General features: G+C 40.4%; 1 protein-coding gene across 2 annotated transcripts in view; it reads left to right on the plus strand.

The window, feature by feature from the left end:
- LOC134543014 (cGMP-dependent protein kinase, isozyme 2 forms cD4/T1/T3A/T3B) overlaps positions 1 to 24829 on the plus strand; it is a 265217-nt gene that overhangs the window by 120414 nt on the left and 119974 nt on the right. The window contains exon 1 of one of the 2 annotated variants that reach the window (XM_063387687.1): positions 20409 to 21915. The exons of the other annotated variant lie outside the window; for it this stretch is intronic. Within the exon in view, the coding sequence (XP_063243757.1) occupies positions 20616 to 21915 (1300 nt within the window). The 5' untranslated portion in view covers positions 20409 to 20615. Of the gene's footprint in view, positions 1 to 20408; positions 21916 to 24829 lie in introns of those variants that run through there. 2 annotated transcript variants of the gene reach the window in all.

A 24829-nucleotide genomic window follows, 5' to 3' on the forward strand; every position in this document is an offset into this window, starting at 1 on the left:
TGGTAGGGAACCGAAACTATGTGAGTTGTAGGCTACTGGCCTGGCGACGCGACGCCGCAGGGCTGCCAACAGTGCCTGGAATGTCGGAAACTTCCGCCCGGCCGTGTTTCCAGGAAGGTACCCGCCCTGCGCCGTGTCGGAGCGAAGGCCAGTCTCAAGCGATCACGAGATTACACATGGTTCGTGCCACGTAACTTGAGCTCGGAAGTAGTGGTCTGCCGCTGCCGTTCTGTGGACTTCGCAGGGTTCACCACTGAAGCAGGGGAAATATGGACAACCCAGGGTACTGAAAAGGTGTTAAAACAATGATGTGAGCGAGTTTTTCAGTACTCCCGCTAGTGATGTGTAACATATAATCTCGGTAACGAGCAAATTCATGTTTTCTCATGTTGCACGCGCGCGCGCGCGCACACACACACACACACACACACACACACACACACACACACAGAGAGAGAGAGAGAGAGAGACAGACAGACAGACAGACAGACAGATAGACAAACAGAATGACAGTGCATCTTCGGTTTTTTTTTTGTTCATTGTAAATAAATATGGCGGTGTTGATAAAAGGATACTAATGGTCAATTAGGTTAGGTTAGCTACATTATAAATACTTAAAAATATTGTGGACGGTTGATTTGGTTAGGATAGCTACATAAAAGATACGGAAAAAAACCATGAACTTCGGGATTTGGCTCTCTCGTCTGTGAAAAGAAGGCTGCCCGACACAGACATAGATATACATAATAGGATGTTAGTATGTATGTATGTATGTATGACGTTTGATAAACTCCGACACCGTTTGACCGATCTCCATGTAAATCGGTATGTTTAGACATTTGAACATCGGAGAATATTTTCGCGGTATACATTTTGCTATAACTCGCCACGAGATGGCGCTGCAGCGCATGAACTTCTAAACCGTGGGCAGCCTTCTTTTCACAGACGAGAGAGCCAAAACCCGAAGTTCCCCGAAGTTCGTGTTTTTTTCCCCGTATATTTAATGTAGCTATCCTAACCAAATCAACCGTCCACAATGTTTTAAAGTGTTTATAATGTAGCTAACCTAACCTAATTGACCATTAGTATCCTTTTATCAACACCGCCATATGTATTTACAATGAACAAACAAAAACCGAAGATGCACGATCGGGCGTTTGGCTCTCTCGTCTGTGAAAAGAAGGCTGCCCCTAAACCTTTCAGCCGATCGCCATGGGTAAACAGAATCTTGGTCATAGACATACAAACAGCAATTGTGTCATTTCTCTATGTGCTTCACACTGTCATACAGCGCTATCTATCCGCTTGCGGGTAATACATCGCCCTGTGTTCAGCCCGGGCAACGCTGGGTACTGCAGCTAGTACAGTATATACGAAATTCGGACACGGGATATAATGTAGAATTCGTTAAAATAATGCCGGGAGTGATAAATGTACGGGAAAAAAAAGAGGAGTAACAACCCTGAATTTTTTAAGGGTCTTGGTTAAATTTTTATGAAGCGCATATCGCGATGAAATATTGAAGTAAAGCAACTAAATGGTGTAGATTTTTTTAAATTCTTGTATTTGCAACACAGTATAATTGAAATTCAAAAAATTTTTAACAGAATTCCGACTGCTGTTTTACTTTTCCCCCGTCAATGTTTTTCTAAGCCTATACACAACGACTGGAAATAACTTTTTCACAATGCTTTTTCATGTTTGTCGAATTTTGCGATTTTGTATTTTTACTGCACCGGTCTAGGGTTCAATAGCATTAAGCTGAGATCACAACTTAAAAACAAAAAATAGCGAGTGCACAGCTTGCTATGCACTCGACCTGTGCGAAATTGGTTCACAATTGAATTCTTGTGCATAAATTTTGGCCAATTAAATTTTTCCAATCTTTCTGACATATGTTGGTTGTGTTTTTTTATATATATTAAATATCTGGTATTGAAAATGTTGTGACATTTTAACAACAGGCTCTGAAAACTGTTTTTTACATATAATATATTATATAATATATAATATAATATATTTTACATATAATATTAGGTTATGCTTGGTTATATTTTTTTAAATTAACTGTATTAACCTCTAAACGTTTTTAGCATAGATTTTTACGAACTTTTGTTGCTGGGCAATTATCTAGATTGCAAAGATTTATTTTTAAAGCAGAAATACCTGAGAATGTAATATATTATAGTATGAAATTAATTTTCACCCTGATATACTAATATAAACATACCTACTCTTCCGCCAAAAATGCCACCCTACACTGCTCTCCCACTTCGACATTAATAATGGCATTGTAATTGAGGAGTTATGCTATAAAGGGCTCAATTTCACTGTGAGATACTACTTGACCAAGCTAGTAGTATGTATTTATTTGTCTTCATCAGTAATCTCGGCTTTATTGGACAAATTTATGAAAAAATAATGTCTTGATAGCTTAGCTTTACACTAGCTTTATGCTGGTGGAAATGTTGGTTGTGTTCAGAAAAAAAAAGGGGGGGGAAGGGAATTAAGCATAATACCTAAAGAAAGGTTTTACTTAAGTTTCGCAAGGAAGATTTTTTGGTAAGTTAACGTTTTAACTAAATGCCTTTTAGAAATTTCTTTATTTTACTTTTAGTCACACTACAGTGCAAATGAGTATCCAGGTATTTTGTAAGGGCTGGAAAGGTGGCAAGGGTTGAAAAAAGGGGTTGGGGAAGCAAAAGCTCCCTAAGTAGGAAAAATGTTTGTGTTTTTCCTTTTTATTGTGTATTAAAACATGGTTAAGAAGCAATATTGGTAAGCGTGCGTGTGTGTGTGTGTATAATGTTATTCCATGTGTTGTTTATTAATTATTATGTATGACACCTTAGCAATTCCTCCCCCATTTATTTGAATTACAAAATAAATCTCTCCTCCTCCCCCGCCTTTTTTTTTCTTTTTCCGTTTTGACCTGTATTAGTATACAATTTGCGCCGGGCCCGCCTCGTCAGGGGTGTATGTGTGTTAGTGAGGCGGGATGATAAGCGCGACGCTCGCTGGTGCTTCCAGCGCGGTATCGCCTCTAAGCGCAAGTCTCTGAACTGGCGCGCATTCGTCTCGTCGTCACAGGATAACTGTGAAATTTGAGCGGTGACCGTAACATTATATGGCGGAGAAATGAAGATAAAGATGTTATGCAAGCCCCTTAAGTGCTTTCAAGAATCTGTACTGATTGTTTTATGCTTAAAAATTACTCTGAAAACACGCGTTTTAGGCATTTCAACGCTTCTAAAAATACAGTTTAAAAACTTAATCTGAAATTAAAAGTACTTTTCGGCCCTCAGCGAACTCTTAAATGCTATTCGTAAGCAGACCCCACTCTGATATCTTGAGTAGTTTTGAAATCGCGTTGTTTTTCCTGAAGCTCTGCACACCATGTGTGTGCCCAGGTAGGCGGGCCCCTTAAGCCGTCCATTATAGTATAATATTAATTTATTATTCGGTATTTCAAGGTCTTTTTATGTCTAAAATTACCGACACTATTATTTTTATAAGATTATTTTGTGCACAATTTTGTTTATATATAAGTAGCATTGCGGGCACTAAAGTAAAAATATAAGTCTTCGTATCAACGATATTGTGTAAATTTTGTAGTTCTCCATGTAATGTCGGTAGGGAGTATATGTTTATGCTTATAAGTTCGTGGTTGTGATAGATTTAAAACAAATCAGTTCGACATTTTTGTACATTTTACGTATATGTTTGAATCTGAGCCCTCGAGTTTATTTAAACTTGGTAATAATTGGTAATGTTACAATGAAAGCCTCAGTGTGTGTTAATTGAAAACGCTTTTGAACAACAATGTTCCTCATTTGAAAATTATTTATTTACATTTTTTCTGACCTTAATTAAAACTATAGTGTAATCATCTTCGGGAGGTGTCAGGGGTGAGAGATTATTATAAAAAAGTTATCACAACTCAGCAATTGCCGTTCCGGTTTTGAAAAGTTTATTTCAGTGTCAACGTTTTAGTGATGGTAAGTAAAATAAGAAAAAAAATAATTTTAGTATAATATTACTAACGTTTAAAAGACATTTATTACTTAAAATTGTTTTTCCTGCATTCGCGTGAATTATCACTCAATTTCATCTCTTCAATGTAATACATTGTATACTAATGCTACCTAGCGGATATTTTGAAACCTGCCTGCCGTGTGTCACTTGGAAGTTGTTTTGTGTACCGCTACTTCCAAACAGTTGTACGAGAAGCTGCCAGAATGCGCTAGACGCGCTGCGGACAGAATACGCTGCTATCTCGCGGAAAAGTTTTGTACTACTTGCTAAAGTGTTGGCTGTTCGCGTAAGTCAGCTGGTGTTATATTTTAAGGCATTTGCATCTCATGCACCTTTTTCTATAACGGAACAAATAAAGCTACGGAATAATTATAACATGGTAGGAGTAATATAAAAAAATCACAAATATTTAATAACAATTCAAAATACATATTCACAACAAAAATAAATTATCACCTTTTAACGTTCTTTGAATGATCTATCGATGGGGAAGATAGATTTAAATCATTTTGGGCATACACAATTGCTAGATTATACTGGATGTAATTGCTAGATTACACTGTGTCCGTTTTTGGGTTTTCTCTATGACATACAGTGCAAACTAGCAATGGCGTATAGCCAAAAGATTTTTTTAAACTATTATTTTTATGAAAATAATTAATTTACCTGGAGTCCATGTACGACTGGAATACTAATCGTTTGCACTAGATCTAAAATAATTACAATGAGTATTGGTCACTGCGATTTTGGATTTATTATTTTTATATCCATGTCATGCAAAATGCAGTTTTATTTTATGACAATATTAGGTAGCCATGACATATTATTTTACAGTTATATATAAGGTGTATACATATTCAATATAATCCTGCACATAATTTATGGTTATTATGGCAAATAAGCCGTTTAGTCTTAAGATCACTAATCTGTCGTTGCACATGGTCAAAGTGGGTTTAGAATTTAAAAACTTAAAAACTAAAAAAAAAAAAAAAAAAAAAAACTTAACCTATACGCCTACGAGCACATGGTTTCAGTAATATCCAGTATATTATTGAATTAGTGATCGCCAATAAAAACGGGCGGGTAAGAAGACATGTTATTTAAGTAGAATTTTGGTATTTGTGGGTATCGTCTGCATTTTGAAGTGCATTTAGTTTTGAAATCGTTGCTAATCGATAATTTGTTTAATGTAAATTTTTTATCCATTGTGAAATTCGTTATGTACCTACTTGAAATACCGGACACATGACTACGATTGAAACACAAAATTGCATTTCCAACATTTCTGCTCGTTATCTAGAATCCGACACAAATCAGGATCGAATATAATTTAACATTAACCTAATGTGCACGATGTATCATTTTTGATGCAATGAATAAAAAACTTTTTTCTTTTCTTTGAATTCACTCTTATGCAAGTAAAACTGAGGTACAATCTATTCATTCACGTAGTTCCCTCATCACCAATAGATAATAGCACTAGTATTGTAGAGAGCTTCAAGAAAATTTGGTGTCGGCAAAAACCTTCCCAAAGTTAATGTTATTTTATTATACATATTTTTAACTCTCGCTGTGTAAAATAAATTTTATTACATTAAAAATATATTAGTAGTTTATTTAATTTTATATATTTAATTAATCAGCTAATATACTTCATAAAAACAAAGTAATTTGTATCAGAGGTGATACAGTTTGAATATCTTCATGTTTGCTACTCTTTCGACATTTTCCTTGTTATTTACTAGATTGTGTTTGTTTTAAAATACGAGAAGTGATCTAAAGTTATTAACATACTTTGCTTTGATTTTATTTAAATAGTGTAATATGTTCTTTGATAAATATATGCCAATATGTTCTTATATTACGTAGTTAAACGTGTAAGGAAGAAGATTACTAATGAAAAGCTACTTCAACTCGTAACTAATTTCTCCTCTGACAGTGAAGATGAATTAAATACAGATGAAGTTAAAAATGTTCAAAATGACAGTATTTCAAAGAATTTGATTTTGACTTTACATTCGACATCATCTGCCAGTCCAGTGCTAAAAAAATCTACATCTTCAAATACAATAATCGTAGCAGAAGGCATATCAGAATCGTAATCAGCAACAGTGGTAACTAACAACTTACGTGACAAATTGCCAATACACATTGTTGAGGTTTTGGAACTAAACGTACTTGTTGTAGATGCCATCATATTTTCTGACCGCCTTGTTGACAATAACTCTGAAGGAAGGCAGACACTGTCCACTGTGAGTGCAGTAACTATAGAGAAAGTTGTTACTCAAGAATCAGCAAAAATTAACGGTGGACAATGTGTTAGACTAACACGAACAAACCCGAGTGGCCGATCTCAAAAAACAGTGATAAAAAAGATTTGATTGAAAACAAAAATAATTTTCTTTGCCCACTAAACAATACTGTAGTTGTTTTTAGGTAATGATACCTTTGCCATCAAACATAAATGATCTTGATACGCCTTAACCAATTTTTCAAAATTTCTGGACTGATGACTTTGTCGACAGAACTGTGTTCGTAACAAATTTGTACATTGCGACGAAAAAATATGAACCAACCAATGAACGTTACAAGAGAGGACGTATCTATATGGCTTGGTATTGTCCTGCTAACATCGGTGGTTTCGTTACCAAATGTTAGAATGTATTCGAATGACACAGTCGGGGTTCAAACAATGATTTCGAACGAATTTGAAGAGAAAAAAAGATCCGTTCAAATCTTCATTTCATAAGTAACGTAAGTCAAGTTACAGATCACCAGGCAGAGGGTCACGACAGCTTGCATAAAATAAGGCCAGATATTGATAAAACGGAAGAGAGATTTCTGACTTCCATTTGAGGAGAGCTTGTCAGTTTGGTGAACGAATAAGTGCAGACGGATTTGATCGTGTGCCTACTAAGGGTGTAATTTTGTTGTTCTCCAACCCGTTTTTTTATATTTATTCTTTGAAGTTAGTTTCATCGTTTAGAAAATTTATTTCGAAAAAGTTTTTGGTATTACCTTAACGAAACATATTAATTTCATGCGGATGCGATATTTGTTTACATTTCATATTTCATTTTTGCATGTCCCCTCCTCCCCTCAAAAAACCCACCATTAATTTATTTTTGCATCAGTGTGGAAGTGATGTGTTCAAAATTACGGCAGTTATTGTTCTTAAAAATGTGATACAAATACTTATTTTGTGGACCATGAAATGAAAAAACTATGTAAAATCATTTCCTGAAGTCGTACCCTGGTAACAGCTACAATTGGTACATAGTCTTTCTTTCTATTATACCAAAAAAATACCGTTCAGTGAAGCACTAAAAAAAAAAAGGGGGGGGGGAGGGAAGGGGGGACAGTTTTGAGGGGGGCCCCCTCATTATTTAATGTACAGTTTTAAAACACCACACCACAGTTGTGTTTTTTTAACAAGCTATGAATTGTTTTAACAATATAGACTTGTAATTTTCTTACTGTGAGGGTAAACCCTAAGCGTTGAAAGAAACCTCGGAAGATCAACCGGAGCCCATCTGGTGCCTGGGCTCTTGGAGTTGTGACTGAACCCCACCTCCCCCCCCCCCCCCCCCCCCCACAACTGCTAGACTGCACTGCAGGAGGGGGAGAGGAGGCTGTCGCAGAAAACACGAGGCGAGAGGCAATTTGTTTTCTGCGTCGTGTCACAAGAATAAGTGCCGGCTCCGGCGATGGTAAGTTTCGCCACGGCCGGGACGCGGATGAAAAGTGCAGCGCTGACGCAACCAGACCGCGCGCGGTGAAAGCAGTCGCCGGGATCTGCCTGCAGGTGCAGCGACGTGCAACGACGTGCTGCTGCGGGGAAGTGCAAGTGCACACCGTTGCAAGCATAACATTTCATCTTCACTAAAAAAAAAAAAAATTGGTTGTCTGTAAAGTTGGTTTACGGACGATAGTTGAACGTTACAACGTCATAAAAAAACATTGATGAAATGATTGCATACTTTTATGAATAAAATTTAATCATTTTATTGTATTATCACTATTTTGTATGGATGCAAAGAAGGAGTGAAATGAAATCTACAATTTAATTGGTAAATTTACTTTTATTTGCACTCATTAATTCAAATATGTTTATTACTTTGACGAACAGATTATTTTAACTATAACTTTTATACATGTTTGCTATTTAACTTCTTCCAATCTGTGTTATTCTGTTAAGGATAGGACGATGATAGGAAAAGTAGGAAACGAATGGGAGTGTTTCAAGTTTAATGTGCCTCGAAAAAGTAAAATCGATGGTTGTTCCAATCGAGTGGAAGAGAGATAGATGCGGCGCAAGCGTACAATGAGCGTAACGGGACAATGCGCGTAACGGGACACTTTTTCGTGCGTGCAGCCGACGTTCATCGATTTATTAGACGTTGTCACGTCAAAAATTATTCATTTGTTCGTATGTTTGTTTGGTGCGCCATCCAACAGCAAGGAAGCCATTAACAGTATGACACGCATGAATCAAAGACATAAAACATAACAGTCACGTGACACACACAGTCAGGATTGGCGCACGCAGAGGGTGTTTAGGGGGTATGTCTCTGTGGTGTCCGGACGCACTCGACACACAATTCTTTATCAGTGAAAAGCACTATTTCGGATGGTTTCACTGTGGTAGTTTGCCGATTTTGTGTTAAAATGAACTCGGATACTCTACACAGTTATCGCATGATGCCGTAACAGCTTAAGGAGTCCACATATTTTCCCAATTTAATCAAAACAGTATAAAATGTAACTACCGCTGCTGATACCACCTGATTGGCTTAAAAACCGAACCTTCCGTGGATAATTTGCACAAAACATTCCTTCAGAACGCCCGGAGGTCTGCTAAAACTTGCACGACAGCTTGAAGCGCCAGTTCTCGCAAAGAAACTCCCGTGGAATCATCTTCCGTGATGTGATGGTGTGGTAGCCTACAACTCACGTAGTTTTGGTTCCCTACCACGTTCGTGCAACTTCGGATTTCTCTAAAAAATTGAAATTTAAAAAATCGAACGGTTAGGTTATGTTAGGTCAGTCACAACATGCTTGTTTTCATTGGAAACTTCTGATTTAGCGGCTGAAGTGGCGTTAATACCAAAACGCAAAACTTCGGAAATCTTCGGAAATTCTTGCAGGGAACCGAAACTACGTGAGTTGTAGGCTTCCCGTGATGGGGCCTTTTAGTTCCGGCCCACACTGCGCCGTGCGGCGGGTGCGAGGGAGGGACATTCGACGCGGGTACGTTGGCAGCTGGCTGGCGCGGCGCGGGGGGGCCGGGCCGGCTGGCACGCCTGCAGCCGAACCGACTTGCAGGCGTGCCAACCGCCGCGCCGCGCCGAGCGGGCGCCGCAGATGCTGCAGCTGGTCTGCTGCGGCTGCGCGTGGCTGCTCTCTCTGTTGGCACTGCTGTACCTGCTGTTCGCGCCGCCCGCCCAGCCCGGCCCGCGACCCGGCGGCGACCATGGTGAGCTCTGCCCGGCGTCCATCTTGTCGACCGGTTCCTCCACAACTCACGTAGTTTCGGTTCCCTGCAAGAATTTCCGAAGATTTCCCAAGTTTTGCGTTTTGGTACTAACGCCACTTCAGCCGCTAAATCAGAAGTTTCCAATGAAAACAAGATTGTTGTGACTGACCTAACCTAACCTAACCCTTCGATATATTTTTTTTAATTTCAATTTTTGAGAGAAATCCGAAGTTGCACGAACGTGGTAGGGAACCGAAACTATGTGAGTTGTAGGCTTCCCCCTCCGCGCCGTCTCCGCAGCCGCGGCGGAGTGTCGAGCGCCGCCATTTTGCCCCACGCGGTCTATTTTGGAAATTCGGTGTCGCGGCAAGAAGCTTCCCGCCACCTCTTATTTTCCTTATTCTCTTTTACTCCGGTCTCCGTGCCTGGCTCCTGTACGGACAGCCTTCTTTTCACAGACGAGAGAGCCAAACACCCGATGGTGCATCTTCAGTTTTTTTTTGTTCATTGTAAATAAATATGGCGGTGTTGATAAAAGGATACTAATGCTCAATTAGGTTAGGTTAGCTACATTAAAGATACGGGGGGAAAAAAGGAAAAAAAAAAAAAACAGGAACTTCGGGGAACTTCGGGTTTTTCTCTCTCTCGTCTGTGAAAAGATGTTTGCCCCTTCTCTACCTCTCGGAAATGAAACAACCGTTGCCAACTTCCTCGCGAGAACAGTTCTTGCGACGGCGAGAAAGTTTTTTTGGGCTGGATTTCAATTTTGTCAGCTTGTCGCTCCGTTTAGCGTATACGTGTGAAATTTTTATTGTTAAAAGGCACGACGTAGCAGTCGTTATTGATACCAGGCTGGCTATAGTGAAAGGGGGCGCCAAACACGATAGGACGCCATTTGCCTCTCACTAAGATGGCGCCATTTCATCACAAGTTCTCGGTGAGCGAGGCAAAAAAAATGCCTTAGTTGCTAATGTTTAGTAAGTTTCACTTTTAATCAATATTGAAACATGTATATAAACCCTGTCGTTAAACATTTAAAACATTTAAAATAAAAACAGATCGTAAATTAATTATATATTTTGCTTTAACATCCTGGATGGATGATTTTATGTGATAGGATCTGGATGTGTACAGTCTTGAATTTAGAAAGCACCATAAATGTTTTACCGATTTTGATATACGTAGTAGCTTAATGTAGTGGTGGGACAAACAAAATATATTTTATGTTCGTTCAGCGTAAACACAGCAGTCAGAAAACTTGTCTATAACCTTGCGAAGAAAATTGGTAACATGTAATTTAGTACAGACATGTTATCACGCATGCATAAAAATCGGGAAGAGATAAGTTTTTATTGACCTGCAGTGCAGAGCATACGCGTGAGTGTATACATGTAGCGCTTCCGCCTGAATGTCCGCCACCCGTTGGACCGACCTGAGCGACGAGCAGCCTACCTATCAGGCGCTCCCTCTGCAAGGAGCCTGCCTGCCGTTGTATAATCTGTCTCACGCTTAGATTGAAGTACATTGTAAATTGCGTCCACTGTTTTTTTCATATCTTGCACTAATAACGTGGTCGTATAAAAATTTCATTTGCACCAAAGTTTAAGATAATATTATGATAGTTGAAAATATTTTCAAACGACATTGATACTAAGAAAGTTTTGAATTTTTTTTTTTAATTTTCAACCCATGTTTTTACGGTTCAAAAAAGTTTCATAAACAAACTGTTTCAGCCAAAGTTTTAGATGAAGTTTAGGATTCATACAATAAAACTACAAAGCCCGAAGCTCTGCATGCAGTTTGGGGTTGACTGAATCATCATTTGATTAGTGTTTTCAGGATCCGTTCTCTGCATTACTTTGTCCGCCCGGCAGACAAACATCGAGGACCTAGCCATCACGCCGCCTGATGACGTCATCATTTGGAAATACGTCTCAACGCAATTTTAAGACATTGGTCGTAAACAGCGATAACCGTCTAAAGAATGAAATTCCCGTTTCGTGTGTCGTTCTCGGAGATTTTATACGTCTGTGCCTCGGAGGCACAACACGCTTATGTCCAATTTTTGGGCAAAATGCACTTTTAACCACAAACTTTACCACCGTTTGACGTTCTTTTCTGTTGGCATGCGACACTAATATATATGTTATGTCAAAACAAAATTCACATATTATTGGTAGAATAACTGCTCTCTTGAAAAAAAAAAAAAAGTTTGTTTGACAAAGTGTCTTATGCTTTCGAGGTACAGATTTTCTGAATGGTGTAATAATAATAAGGAAGAAACAAGAATGAAAGCTCCATAAAAAAAATTGTGTTAAACATTAACTTCATCGTGGAAACAATTCACAAGCATGTTGGTTATCGCTGTTCACACCCGAGGTCATATCGAATATGGCCGTGGAAGTGGAATGTGCAGGCCACGGAAAGTGTAAGCAGCGAGATGTGAGGTGCGAGCAGCGAGGGGTCTAAGGAAAGTTAACCGCGCAGCAGGAAGTGACGGGCCGCGACGGGCGAGCGGAGCCGGTCCTCCGGGTGACGTAACACCTCCCAGCACCGCACGGACTGAGCCCGTGAATGTGCAGTGACTTACGCGTGTGCAAGTAGTTCGCAATTTAATGAAGATAATTATTTCCAAAAATCATATACTATAAAAGAATGTAACATGTAAATCGTTCAGTTTTTACTTTTTTTTAAAATTCCGATTACTTTATTTTCTGCAAGTTGTCAAATTTGCGCTAATGTAAACCTTTTTACTAATTAATTTTGCTTATTAATAACAAACATTAACCGCATTCTGACAACTGGGATCGGTCATTATACCTTTCCTCAATGATGTGTAAAAATCTCATTCATCTTCATTAACTGGTTTGACCTCTACTTGCCGTCGCATTGACCACTATAACAGCTCTAAATGAAGCCCTTTATCGCCCTCTTAAGTCCCTCTCCCAGTTCGGACTTCTCAGTCCCGAACTGGAGCCTTTACCCCACACGCGACCAGTCTTATGGTTGCTGTTGGACATATCCTCTCATCAGAATAAGGAAGATAACTTACAAAATAGTAACTTGATGTAAGTTTTTGGACATACGCCATTGCTAAGCATTTTTCTGTAGAAGAAAAACTAAAAACTAAAAAATAAAAATAAATAAAAATACCCAAAAGACAAAAAAAACACAAATTAAGCAAAAATTTGCTGTTGTCAACAGGATATAAACACCACAAAATATTCCGTATTATATTTGTGGTGTTTATACACTGTTGACAACAGCAATTTTTTGCTTAATTTGTGTTTTTTTTTTACTTTTGGGTATTTTTATTTATTTATTTTTTAGTTTTTAGTTTTTCTCCTACAGAAAAAGTGCTTAGCAATGGGCGTATGTCCAAAAACTTACATCAAGTCATGCACTCCCATTGTACAAAACTTTCAAAGATATTACCAAAGAGAATTTTTTTTTTTAAATATGTCTGCCAATACACTCAGCTGATGGACTGACAGTTTGGACTGACGAGGACGCTGTTCCCACACACGGCAGTTCGGCCTGAGTGCTGTCGAGCCCACAGTCCGAACTGACGAGAAGTCATCAGTTCGTCATACCATCAGTTCCGACCGATCAGTCCACCGTCCTTGCAGGGGGAGCTGAATTGTTGCCCCTTGGAAGGGCAGCCCTTCAGGATATCTTTAACAGTGGTGTTTTTGAAAGGTTGTCTGAATTGTTGCCCAATTGAAAGGGCAGCCCATCAGGATTTTTCTGACAGTGGTTAGTTTAGGTTAGGTTAGGTTAGGTTAGGTCAGGTTAGGTCACTTTACAAACTAACCACTGTCAGAAAAATCCTGAAGGGCTGCCCTTCCAAGGGGCAGCATTTCAGTCGCTTCTCCTTGCATACACACGGCAGTTCCGACTGGTCAGTTCGGACTGATCGTGTATGGGTGTCTTTACTCATATACGCCCATATCGAAGAAAGAAACCATGTTATTGGTCCGTACTACTAAACCTACATTTCTTTAATAGCAATACGTAGAAAAAAAATTTTATTCGTTGTGTGTGTGGTTTTAATCCCTTTCGGATGCTGAAATAGTTTCAAATTTAAATTCCATATTATGTTACTGCCTTTTGCAAAATTTAAAATTAGTAAAAAAATTTACGCAGGGTCGGAAACCCAATTTGCTTGTGCTTATACTTGTGATGTCTCTGTGGACGCCTTTAGACATGTCTTTATGGTGCCATACACTTCTTTTATTTACTTAACTATTAATTTTTTGAACTAGAACCATTAATTTATAATGTTTTACTTTTCTAGTTTACCGAGGACAAAAAAAACTATTTGCTAGAAGCTAAATAAAATATTTGTACATTTATGCACATTTGTATGTATTGGAGAAAAGGAAAATTTTACAGAAAAATACGCGGTTACATTTTTTCCAACATTTTTCCGAAGGAAATTTTCTCACTTACTCTCTGCTTAGCGGGGTTGCCCAAAATTCAATTCTTCTTGTTGAAGGTTTTTCATTATTTCAGATTCCTTCCTGTGAACTTTGGACCAATCATCGAAGTATTCCAATATAAAAAAAAAAATTGGTTGTCTGTAAAGTCGGTTTACGGACGATAGTTTAACGTGACGTCATAACAAAACATTGATGAAATGATTGCATACTTTTATGAATAAAATTGAATCATTTTTATTGAATTATCACTATTTTGTATGGATACAAAGAAGGAGTGAAATGAAATCTACAATGTAATTGATACATTTACTTTTATTTGCACTCATTAATTCAAATATGTTTATTTATTTAACGAAGAGATTATTTTAACTATAAATTTTATACATGTTTGCTATTTAACTTCAAGATCGTCGAGAATGTTTTACGCTTTTTCGCAATTACATATTTAACGACGAAGTTTGTTCGTCGTGAAATTAAACGTAGAATTTAATAAAAATGCCCTTGCAGTTAATAAATAAGTATTAGTAAGTTTAAAAAAAGAATTTCGGCTTTAATATCCAACCCAGACGCTCGTGGTGCGCTGGGGCCGAGATTAAAATTCGTCGAGAATATTTTACGTTTTTATGTCTTCCAGTGCTCAAAATGATATGCAATTATTGTGGTCCCGGGCACGAAATTTTATTTATAATTCATTAATAATAACGCCCCTCGCGATAAACAAAGGAAAATATGTATTAACGAGTGCCTGGTTGCCGCGGAAGCAGCTAGATAGCCCGATTCGTTCGGTTCGCGTCCGTCACCGTAGAAGACAGCACCAAAGGGGAATAATATTATTTCGTTTTTATAATACGATTTTATAACAAATACGCATCCCAAATACACCAAACTTATTTATAATGTGTTACAATATTTTTTAAAACATTGTGCAAAAGATCCTGGGTGTAATTTGAATTATTATGTGTAACTGTAAAACACCATTGTTCGTACAAAAATGTATTTGAAAATTCAACATTACTTTTAAATAACCGTACCGATTGTGCTGAAAATCGGTGGACGTTCGTTAATTTTCATAATATTAATAATTCAAACCACGAAAACATGATTGAAAAGTCAAATCGATGGTTGTTCTAATCGAGTGGAAGAGAGCTGCGGCGCAAGCGTAAATTGAGCGTAACGGAACACATCGTAGTGGAACAATGTGCGTTACGGGACACTTTTTCGTGCGTGCAGCCGGCGTTCATCGATTTATTAGACGTTGTCACGTCAAAAAGTGTTTGTGAAGACCATGCGCGACAGAAGTGCAACTTCTTGCTTGTTAGGTATACATTGATAGAGATAAATTATTAGTATTTTTTTTATTGAACAATATATAATAATTGAGAATAGTAAGGATGCGGGTATGATCTCAAATGAAAAATCCCTTTCGGCACAGTCTACAGGCGTAGATAGATTTCGAAGTACCTATTTATTCTGGAAATATTTTAGAAACGCCTATAAACTTCAAGAAAATTTTAAGAACTTAATGTAGTTAACATTCTCTGAAAGTGCAACCTGTTAGCCAAGTTTTCAGTTTTTTGCAGTAATTTTTTTTTTTCCGTCTAAAAATTATTATTCCAGGGAAACTGACGTCTCATGCGTGTGTTTATTTCCAGACGTTGTGTTGTCGGGTTGTGTGCAGTGGTTGAAAGGCTTGGGAGAGAGAGGGGGGGGGGGAGGCTGGCCGTCAGCCAGCGCTGCTGGGGGTGGTGGAGGGTGAGAGGGAGGGAGGGAGGGAGGGGTCGCTGGCCCGCCGTCAGCTGGCCGCGACGGGGACCAGGAACCAGAGCGGACCACGCCCCCTCGTCTCGTAGCGCCCCTGAATGCAGAGCGGGCACCGGCCTAGAACACTTTGCCCCAGGCGTGGCGTGGGGTCACTAACCTCCCTTCTTGGTCCCGACAACTTCCCCGCGGTGTTCAAACTTCGTCAACGAGTGTTTTATATTTTATAATAAGGGATGCGTATTTATCCGAGAAAAATAATCTGATCTGCAATAACATAACACCTGCGCTAGTGATTCTTCCTTGTAATTAGCGACATATAAATATTTTTTTTTTCCGAAACCATTTCTGCAGAAAACACGAAGATGACCTACGGGTTATGCTTGCAGAGAAACACACGAATGAATGATACGTAGTTATTTTGTCTTTCTTTGCCATTTAACGGGCTCACTTATACATTTGAGAATAGGGTAGGAGGAATGATAGATACCCTCTACCGGTTGATAGGAACGGAAAATTGTTGTTTGAAAGGTAAGCACCAATCAGCAGAACATAAAATTTTTTTTACAACACATATCAACGTATCTTAAATTATATAAATGTAGGTTGGTATAGGAGGGTTAGGGGGAACAGATAAATGTTTCCTGGAAAATATGTGGTTATAATTTTCTATAATATTTTACCCAAATAGAAAATTGTATCATTGACCTCGCATAATGAATGTTGAAAAAAAAAAAATTATTTTCCCTTTGCTAATAAATAGAATGACTATTTTTAATTTTAATTTACAGCTAAAAATTTCCAACATCAAGGTGGCGTGTTATTTTCTTCTTTCATGGCTGTAGCTACATCATCTCATTATGGACTGACGTTTGAAGTGAGGGTACATCATTGAGGTATTAATAAATTAGTCTGTGGGTTGGAGATGTGTTCTAAAGTTAGTGATTGGTTAGCAAAACAAACCGTGACTATTTTAGAGGCGAATTTTAGAAGTTTGTTTAATAATTTGAAAGAGACTCAATGGGAGGATGCCACCATGAAATGAATATTGTTAAACAAAGAAGTTAAAATCACGCCAGCAAATAATTAGCGTTAAGACTTCAATGCAACCAAATATGTTTTTTTTATCTTTATTGTTTTGACTTTAATTATTAACATGGAAAACATATTAAACAATTTTTTATGGACATACGCCTGCAATGGCGTATGTCCATAATTTATATTTTAAATAAATATTTCAAATTGTAAGAATCATTCAAAGAACATAGCAAAGATTGCATAAGTCCATTTTCAACTTCTTACCTTCGTTGAACAAACGGCTTTACGTCACTCGGTCGGTAATTCGCAGGAAGGTTAAAGAAAACCACGTACCTGGCTGCTAAAATAAAGTGCTGAACTTAATACAGAACATCAATAAACTCATTTCACGGCCCCTGTTGTAGTTTCCTTTCTCGTTTCGTCCGAGTATGAGAATTCACTTGCACCTCATTTAAGGTTTCCTAGGTCATAGTGACATACGTTATCATTTATCCTCACAATATGAAATGATACGCTGTTATTCATTTATCACCCCTTCCCCTATCTACGTCATCTTAAACGAGTGCATATTATTGCCTTAATTTCACTTCGCAGGTGCTGTTATGAAGCAGTTAATTCTTTCTCGTTTCATGTAGGTAGCTAATCGTATACATGATATTTAATGCACGTACGAGACTTTTTCGTGTAGCTGTTCGTCAGGATGGAAAACTGAGCGAAGAGGTTTTTTTTTTGAACGGAAAGTCAGGAAACATTGCTTGTTGACAGTAAATTCTCCGAATCTGTGCACGTATTTGGTAGGTCTAAACTTGTAACGACGATTACTTAGACAACTGTTATCTTATCTGATGCGATTAGTTTGACAGGCCGATCTTTTATGCTCTACAGCTCTCTTTGTTATGAAGTTTTTTAATATACAGATTGATTTCAAACTCGATCGTTTGCGTATACAGTATTGTCAAACGTTGATGGGTGACAGAGCGCTACTAGATAAGCACAAACAGTACGCCCGGAGTTGTGAAAAGCTAGAGGGGCGTGCTGTGTTTTGAGATGATGATGTGTCAATTAAGTTAGGGACAATGCATCATTCGACAAATTCGAACCACACAAATCCCACACGTCAACAAATGTTTATAATTGCGGCTGACGACAGCGACGCAGGCTTCGACGATTCCTGTGAACCGTTCGTTTATATCGTTTGCTGGAAAGCGCCCTCCAGTTCTGAGCATACATCTCATGGTGACTTGTGATGGTCTATAGACCGTCTCACGCTTAGATTGCAGTGCATGGCTTATGGTGCGCTGTTGCCAGATCTCTTAACACGTTACGAAGAAGTTCATGGGGATGTACTCCTTTGGAATTCCGAGTGGACGAGGAGAATTTTAAGAATCAATTTTTAGTAATTTGTAAGGTTTTTAGGCACATACCTACTACCACGCGCATAAATCTGTAATAAATCGCCTTTTTTTTTTTTAACTTAAACCATGAAACAATTCACACACATTCATTGATCCAAATTCATGCCAAAATTTTAATACTCACTTTGATAGATAAATAAACAATATCTAATACCTTCAATTTTTAATACTTATTATATTTGACAACAGCGTGCGGAGAAAAAAGGACAGCGCTTACGGCAATCTGCGTGTGTTAGAGAGAGAAAGCGCCCATTTACGTCCACACTTCACACTTCCTTACGTAAACACCACGATTTTTGAAAAGAAAAAAAAAGGGGGGGGGGGGCTGTTTATTTTCAGGAACGAACAAAACGAATTTCCTTTTAGAAATTGTTCTAAATTCGGGTGTCCTTTTTTAAAAAAAACACATTGTTACATTTTTAAAACATATGATTATGTATTTTAAATAGCAAACCTATGAATAAAGTCTTCAGAAAGGCTTGTTGCATTATTGCCCATTCATGAGGTAACAAATTATGAATCCATGTTTCTTTTATTGTAGATATTTTTTTTTTTTACCGTAGGCTTTAGAGTTTTAAATGTAAAAGTCTTGTTGCCGAGTTCCTCGATGAATGTCGGCGAGAGTGGGCAAGATGAAGTACAAGGTTCGGGACTCGAACCCTGAACCCTCGCGTCGCTGGATGCTTGGTCCCAGACACGTTCGTTGCGCGGATTGAAGACCTTGCCAGGCCGTGTAGCCGCGAGCCATCATCCGCCCTGTAGAGCAGGTTCCTGTGGACTGTCGGACCTTCCCCGCCAGCCACCACGCCAGTCGGCGAGCAGGACTGGTGCGGTTCCGTACCGCCCTGCGTGAACATCAGTGAACATCAGTGAACATCAGTGAACATCAGTGAACATCAGTGAACATCAGAGAATCGCGAGACGCCCAACCTGTGTCCCTGATTGTTTTCTCCGTTACAATTCAGTCTCTTATTTTCATGATGAATAGTTAAAATATAAAAAAAAAAAATCTGCTTGATGTTAGTGTAACCCCCCCCCCCCTTTTATATATATATAATTTTTAAAAATATCATTAATTGAAACTTGGAGAAAGCACTTTTCATAATTAATTCATGAACATTAGTTGGACTGGGACGTTAAACTTATTTGATGTTCCCACGATAGTGGGGAAATAATTTACTTGAATGATTTTGTATTTTTTTTTTTTTTTTAAATCGAACTCTAAAGATCAGAAACAGTTTAATTTTCTGTTCTATTTACTAACGAAAGTTTCCTATTTCTCCGTCTGGAATATTTTGTCATCGGACGTAGCCTATAGTTTTAGTGCAAAATTCTGTACGACCTTTTATAATTGTACTTAATTTATATTGAAAAGTATTTTAATTTTGATTTTTTTAACATCAATACTCCTTATCATAGATCCACAATATTTGGAGAGAAAAATATTTTGAATGCTTTTAAGTTTATGTAGTTGGTCGGCAGTTAATTTAACTTTCTTATTAACTACTTATAAGTTACATAACATTTTCTGAGACTAGCATGAAGTAGTCAGTTACATTGAAACCAGTAAAGTCTTAAGTTTATTTCTCGTTTTATGCAGGTCGTCAAAATCATATAAAATGAGATGAGAGATTTTTTTTTAATTAAAGAAAATTTACAAGATGGTCAATGTTTGACATTGTGTAATCGTGAACGCAACTAAAATACAAGAAAGTTTTAATTTAAAGCATTAATTTGGACATATGCCATTGCTAGTTTAAACTGTATGTCGTAGAGAAAACCCGAAGAAAACGGACAAAGATGAAAACTTAAAACACACGGAAAAAGAAGCCGTATGTCAAATATTAAATGTTTTATTTTGGCTGGTGTGTACATCTTCGTCCGTTCTTTAGTTGTTTTTTTCTCTCTGTGACATAACAGTGCAAGATTCGTTTAAAGAATGGGGAAATCGTATTACTTGCATTGGGCAAAATGTGCAAGAGAATGACATTTAAAGGAAACGCGACGGGTAGCATTGCGAGAACGAGCTGATGTGGGGCGATCGCCGCGCACTGGTTGGAATCTCGGCGCTCCAACAGACCCGGAGTCGTGCGGGCAGGGAGGGCGTCGCAATTACTCCATTACTGCAGCAGCGGTCGTGCAGCAGCGTCTCTCCCCTCCCCTCCTCCCCGCTGCTGCTGGGGGCTCCCTCCCCTCTCTTCCCCCTCCACACCGGCCGCCGGCGGGACAACAGCTGAGGCCAGCCAGCCAGTCAGTCCACGGCGGCCGCCGGCGCAGCGCAGTCCGCGAGGCGTGCTGCTCGACGTCGCAGCGGGCGAAGTGAAAGTGATCTCGGGTCGCGGAAGGTAAGGCGCCGGACGGGCGACCCACATCCCCGGCGCGGGTCAGGGGAGGAAGTGTGTCGCCGGGGAACAGGAGCGGGCAGCATGGCGTGACGGCGGGCGGGGAGCCATGAGGATCAGGCACTACCCCGGCCGCGCCGTCGTGCACGGCGGCGAAGACGACGACCTGCGCCCCGACAGCGACCCCGGCCGCGAGGTGATGGCGCTGCTGTACGAGGCGAGCTGGAGGGAGTGTCTGCACGAGTCCGGCAAGGACCCGGGGGACGGGCGCCCCTCCAAGTCCAGGAGCTTCCGCGACGGCGACCGGCCGGCGCGGCGGGGCAAGACAGGCCTCGCCAAGGCCAGGAGCCTGCGCGTCGACCGGCCGAGGGCGAGGAGCGCGCAGGAGAAGGACACGCCGAGCTGGGAGTCGAAGACGGACCGCCCGGCGCGCAACCACGACGACTGCCCCGGGCGGAGGGCGAAGGTTAACGGCCACCCGTCGGACTGGGAGCCGGACGGAGACCTCGACGGCGAGAACAGCATCCCCAGGGCGCGGGTGAGGCTCAAGGACAAGGTGATGGACCCCGGGTGGGATGCGGACTGCGAGGACGTGTGGGAACACAGGCAGGGCGTCGGCTGGACGAGGAGGTACCGGCAGAACGGCGGAGTCGCCGACGAAGCTGAAAAAACCTCCGGGAAGCACGGGGAGCCGTCGACGAGGCATCCCCGCAGCTTCAGGCATCGCACGGACGACGAGAAGTGCACGATGACGGAATCTCCGCTCGGGTCGTCCCTCGAAGGGAACCTCGACCACCACAAGAAGCTGCCGAAGCCCGCGCCCAGGAGGAGCCGCGGGGAAACTCCGAGGAACCTGAGGAACGGCCACCACGCCAAGCCGCCGACGCGGCGCGCGGCGAGGGAAGACGTCCTCGCGGAGTCGTCGACCTACCGGAACGGCGGCTGGGAGCGGGTGTACCAGAACATCCCGCCGCCGGGTGAACCACCGGACGCGGGCGCGGACTTCAGCGCCGACAGGGAGGGCGGCTGCGACCTGTACGACCGGCCTAGGGGCTTCCCGGGAGATGAGCCCTACCAGAACCTGCCGTGCCCCGGGACCCTGCTGCAGCTGTCCAGCTCGTACCGCGACGAGCGCGCCGCCTACGACCGGCCGCGGCGCGCGGAGTCGCCGGCGGACGAGGACGGCTACTACTCGGTGCCGTGCTCCGAGGCCGGCGGGCTGTACGCCGAGTGCGACCCGGGATTCGCCATCCCGCGGCCCAAGCTCATCGTGCCCGTGCACACGTACGGCGTGCGCAAGCGCCGCACGGGCAACACGCGGCACCACGCGCGCCGCGGCAGCGCCGCCGGCTCGGAGGCGGGCGGGGGCGGCGACGGAGCGGCCAAGAAGCACCACACCTCGTGTCCAGGTACACCCCCCTTGCAGGGCCGGCGCGTCCATACAGGCGAACTAGGCAACCGCCCAGGGAGCCAAGTAGCTGGGGGCGGCGCAGCACGACACATAACAAGCTGATATAATATGTTTAACGATTATTGAAACTAGATGAAAATGGATTTTTGTAACAGTTTGGAATGTTTATATTGATATAAGTAATTATTTAAAGTCCACGGTGACCTGTTTATGATATGCAATAGTAATAAGTAAAAAAGTAAAAAAAAAAAAAAAACACAAGCCTGCTTACATTTGATTGTTGACAAAATCTTAGGCTTACGTGATGTATTTTGAGGCAAGGAAAATTTTTTTTGGGGTGTCCGGTGGGGGGAGGGGGATATTAAGGTTTTTCGCCTAGGGCGCCAATTTACCTTGCACCGGCCCTGCTTGCTCCGAGCCGGCGATGTCCGGCCGTTATACTTGTAGATTTTATACTAATATTTTTCAAATGATATTTTTTAAAAAAAATTACTTATATATATTAAAATTTAGGTCCTAATAAAGTTACTTCAAGTCAGTTACAAGTTGAATTTTATTATGTATTTTAAAATTGTAACCGTCTGAAGTTACGTTCGCCGTGCAGAACAGAAAAAAATTATGTTAAGTTTAGGTCATAGGCCTGTGTTAAGAAAACCCATGGTAGCTGGTATCGATCAATTCAAATGGGGAAACGGCTTACCTACATAAAATAAAATGTATTCCATTATTTCTTATTTTTCACTGGTAATCGGATAGATTGGGTGTAATTCAGTATGTGTTACAGCCAGGGGCGCAACAACTAAATTTTTAAAGGGGGGGGGGCAACATACGTTTTATAAAGAATCATCGATCCCCCCCCCTATTGAAGCGGAAGGTCCCCCAGGAAAATTTGTATTTCAAGGTGGAAAATGGTGCTATTTAAGCAGTTTTATTATCTAAAAATTGATTACACAGCACTTTCAATGCTCCCGTTTGCCCCCACTTCAAGGTTTCAGAGAGGGGGGGGGGGGGCAAAATACCCTTACCCCCCCCCCCCCCCCCTTGTTGTTGCGCCCCTGGTTACAGCATATTTCAGCCTGTTGCCAAGTGAACGTGGTTCTTTGTCCGGTCTCCGCTTATGATGAACATACACTCGTGGCCGTCTAAAAGTTGGCGGGCTTTTTATGCTTTGTTTTGTCCCAGTACCTACATTAGCTAATATTTCTAAACCGTTCCCTGAATAGCACTCCAGTTATAACTGCGCACATTGGTAAGCATAATTAAACAAAATAAAAGTCCAGTTGAATATTTCATCGTCTTTCCCATGATTTAAGAAATGTATGATCCAATATAACTTCAATAAAAATTTACAATTATCCGCTATTTTTTGTAAGTGCGAGTATAACTATCCAGTGTTGTTGTCAACAAAAAAAAGGAATTTCACATATATAAGAATAACAATGGTAAATTTGTAGTACAAATTTACAGTATTTTTTCTTGTAGTATTACAAACTAATTCTTGGCAGCTGGTTTCCAAAGGAATCCCTTGTAAAAGTACCAAAAAAAAAAATCTGGGTATGGGAGTGAATACACTTGGTTGCCATGTTGAATAAAGCCAAGATTATCTCACCTATTCATTGGGAAGCGAAGTATACTTGAAGCACATACTTCACGTTCATGAATGGACCACAGTATTTTTAACACGGTTTTGTCGACCATGAGACATACATAAACAAGGAGCATTAGTTCCCAAATCACGTTTTGTGACCCAGTTATCAACCAGTAAACACTCTAAAAATAATTTATTACTTACAGCCGATTTTAGTCTAGCCTGGAGTGAAATGAATCTTCAATATAATTAACCGTGGCTCTACAATCGAACAGTTATTGTTTACATTCTGCAGTTACTAAAGGGTCGAAGTATGTAATTCTAAAGTGTATCTCGCGTGTGGAAGACAATTGGAGTGTGGGCTGGGGTAACAATTAAATGCGTTGTTTCACGGCATATCAGGCTATCGCCAAAACAAGATAACCACCATTATTTTCAAGTCAATCTCTGGTCGACTCTTGTTCTGGTTTACATTATTAGATTGATAACATGACCAAATGTTTTGTTTTCTAGCCCTGTGTGTGGTCATGGCTGAAATGCTACCCTAAGAATTTGGGACACTGCCCATTATATCGAATTGTATCTTTTTCGCTACTAAAGAGGGAAAGATAGGAACCGAAAAAAAGTGCCATTTCGGTTTAAATGTGTTTTTTTGACGTGACAACGTCTAATAAATCGAAGAACGCCGGCTGCACGCACGAAAAAGTGTCCCATTACGCACATTGTTCAGTTACGCTGTGTCCCGTTACGCTCATTGTACGCTTGCGCCGCATCTATCTCTCTTCCACTCGACTGTTTATAAAGTGAAGTGAAAAGTGAATGTGGTTTTCATTGCATATTACAACAACAATTTCGGCAATAAAGGTTAATTATCCTTGCATTTTAAAAATATAATTACTAGTATAATTTCAAGTATTTATTCTTTTATGATTAAAATAAAAATGATTCAATTTGATTCATAAAAGTATGCTATCATTTCATCAATGTTTTGTTATGACGTGGTCACGTTAAACTATCGTCCGTAAACCGACTTTACAGACAACTCTTTTTTTTTTTTTTTTGACGCAAGATTTCACAATTTGTTGGGTTATTTTATTGTTGCTACCCTCACATGTGGTCTGTGATGAACGCAAGCCCGACGGTTGAGCGACGCTGTCGGCGCAAGACGCATTGATCGAGGCTCCGATTTGTCTGAAGCGCCTCGTGCTGTTGTGAAATACGCTTAAAATGTATGTAATTCAAGATCCGTGTTTTGCAAGTCGCACCGGAAAAAGTAAAAAAAAAAAAAAAAAAGAAAGAAAGCGCCGACGCGTGAAATCAAGAG

The sequence above is a fragment of the Bacillus rossius genome (assembly GCF_032445375.1).
Source record: "Bacillus rossius redtenbacheri isolate Brsri chromosome 9 unlocalized genomic scaffold, Brsri_v3 Brsri_v3_scf9_2, whole genome shotgun sequence".
Classification (NCBI taxonomy): Eukaryota; Metazoa; Arthropoda; class Insecta; order Phasmatodea; family Bacillidae; genus Bacillus; species Bacillus rossius.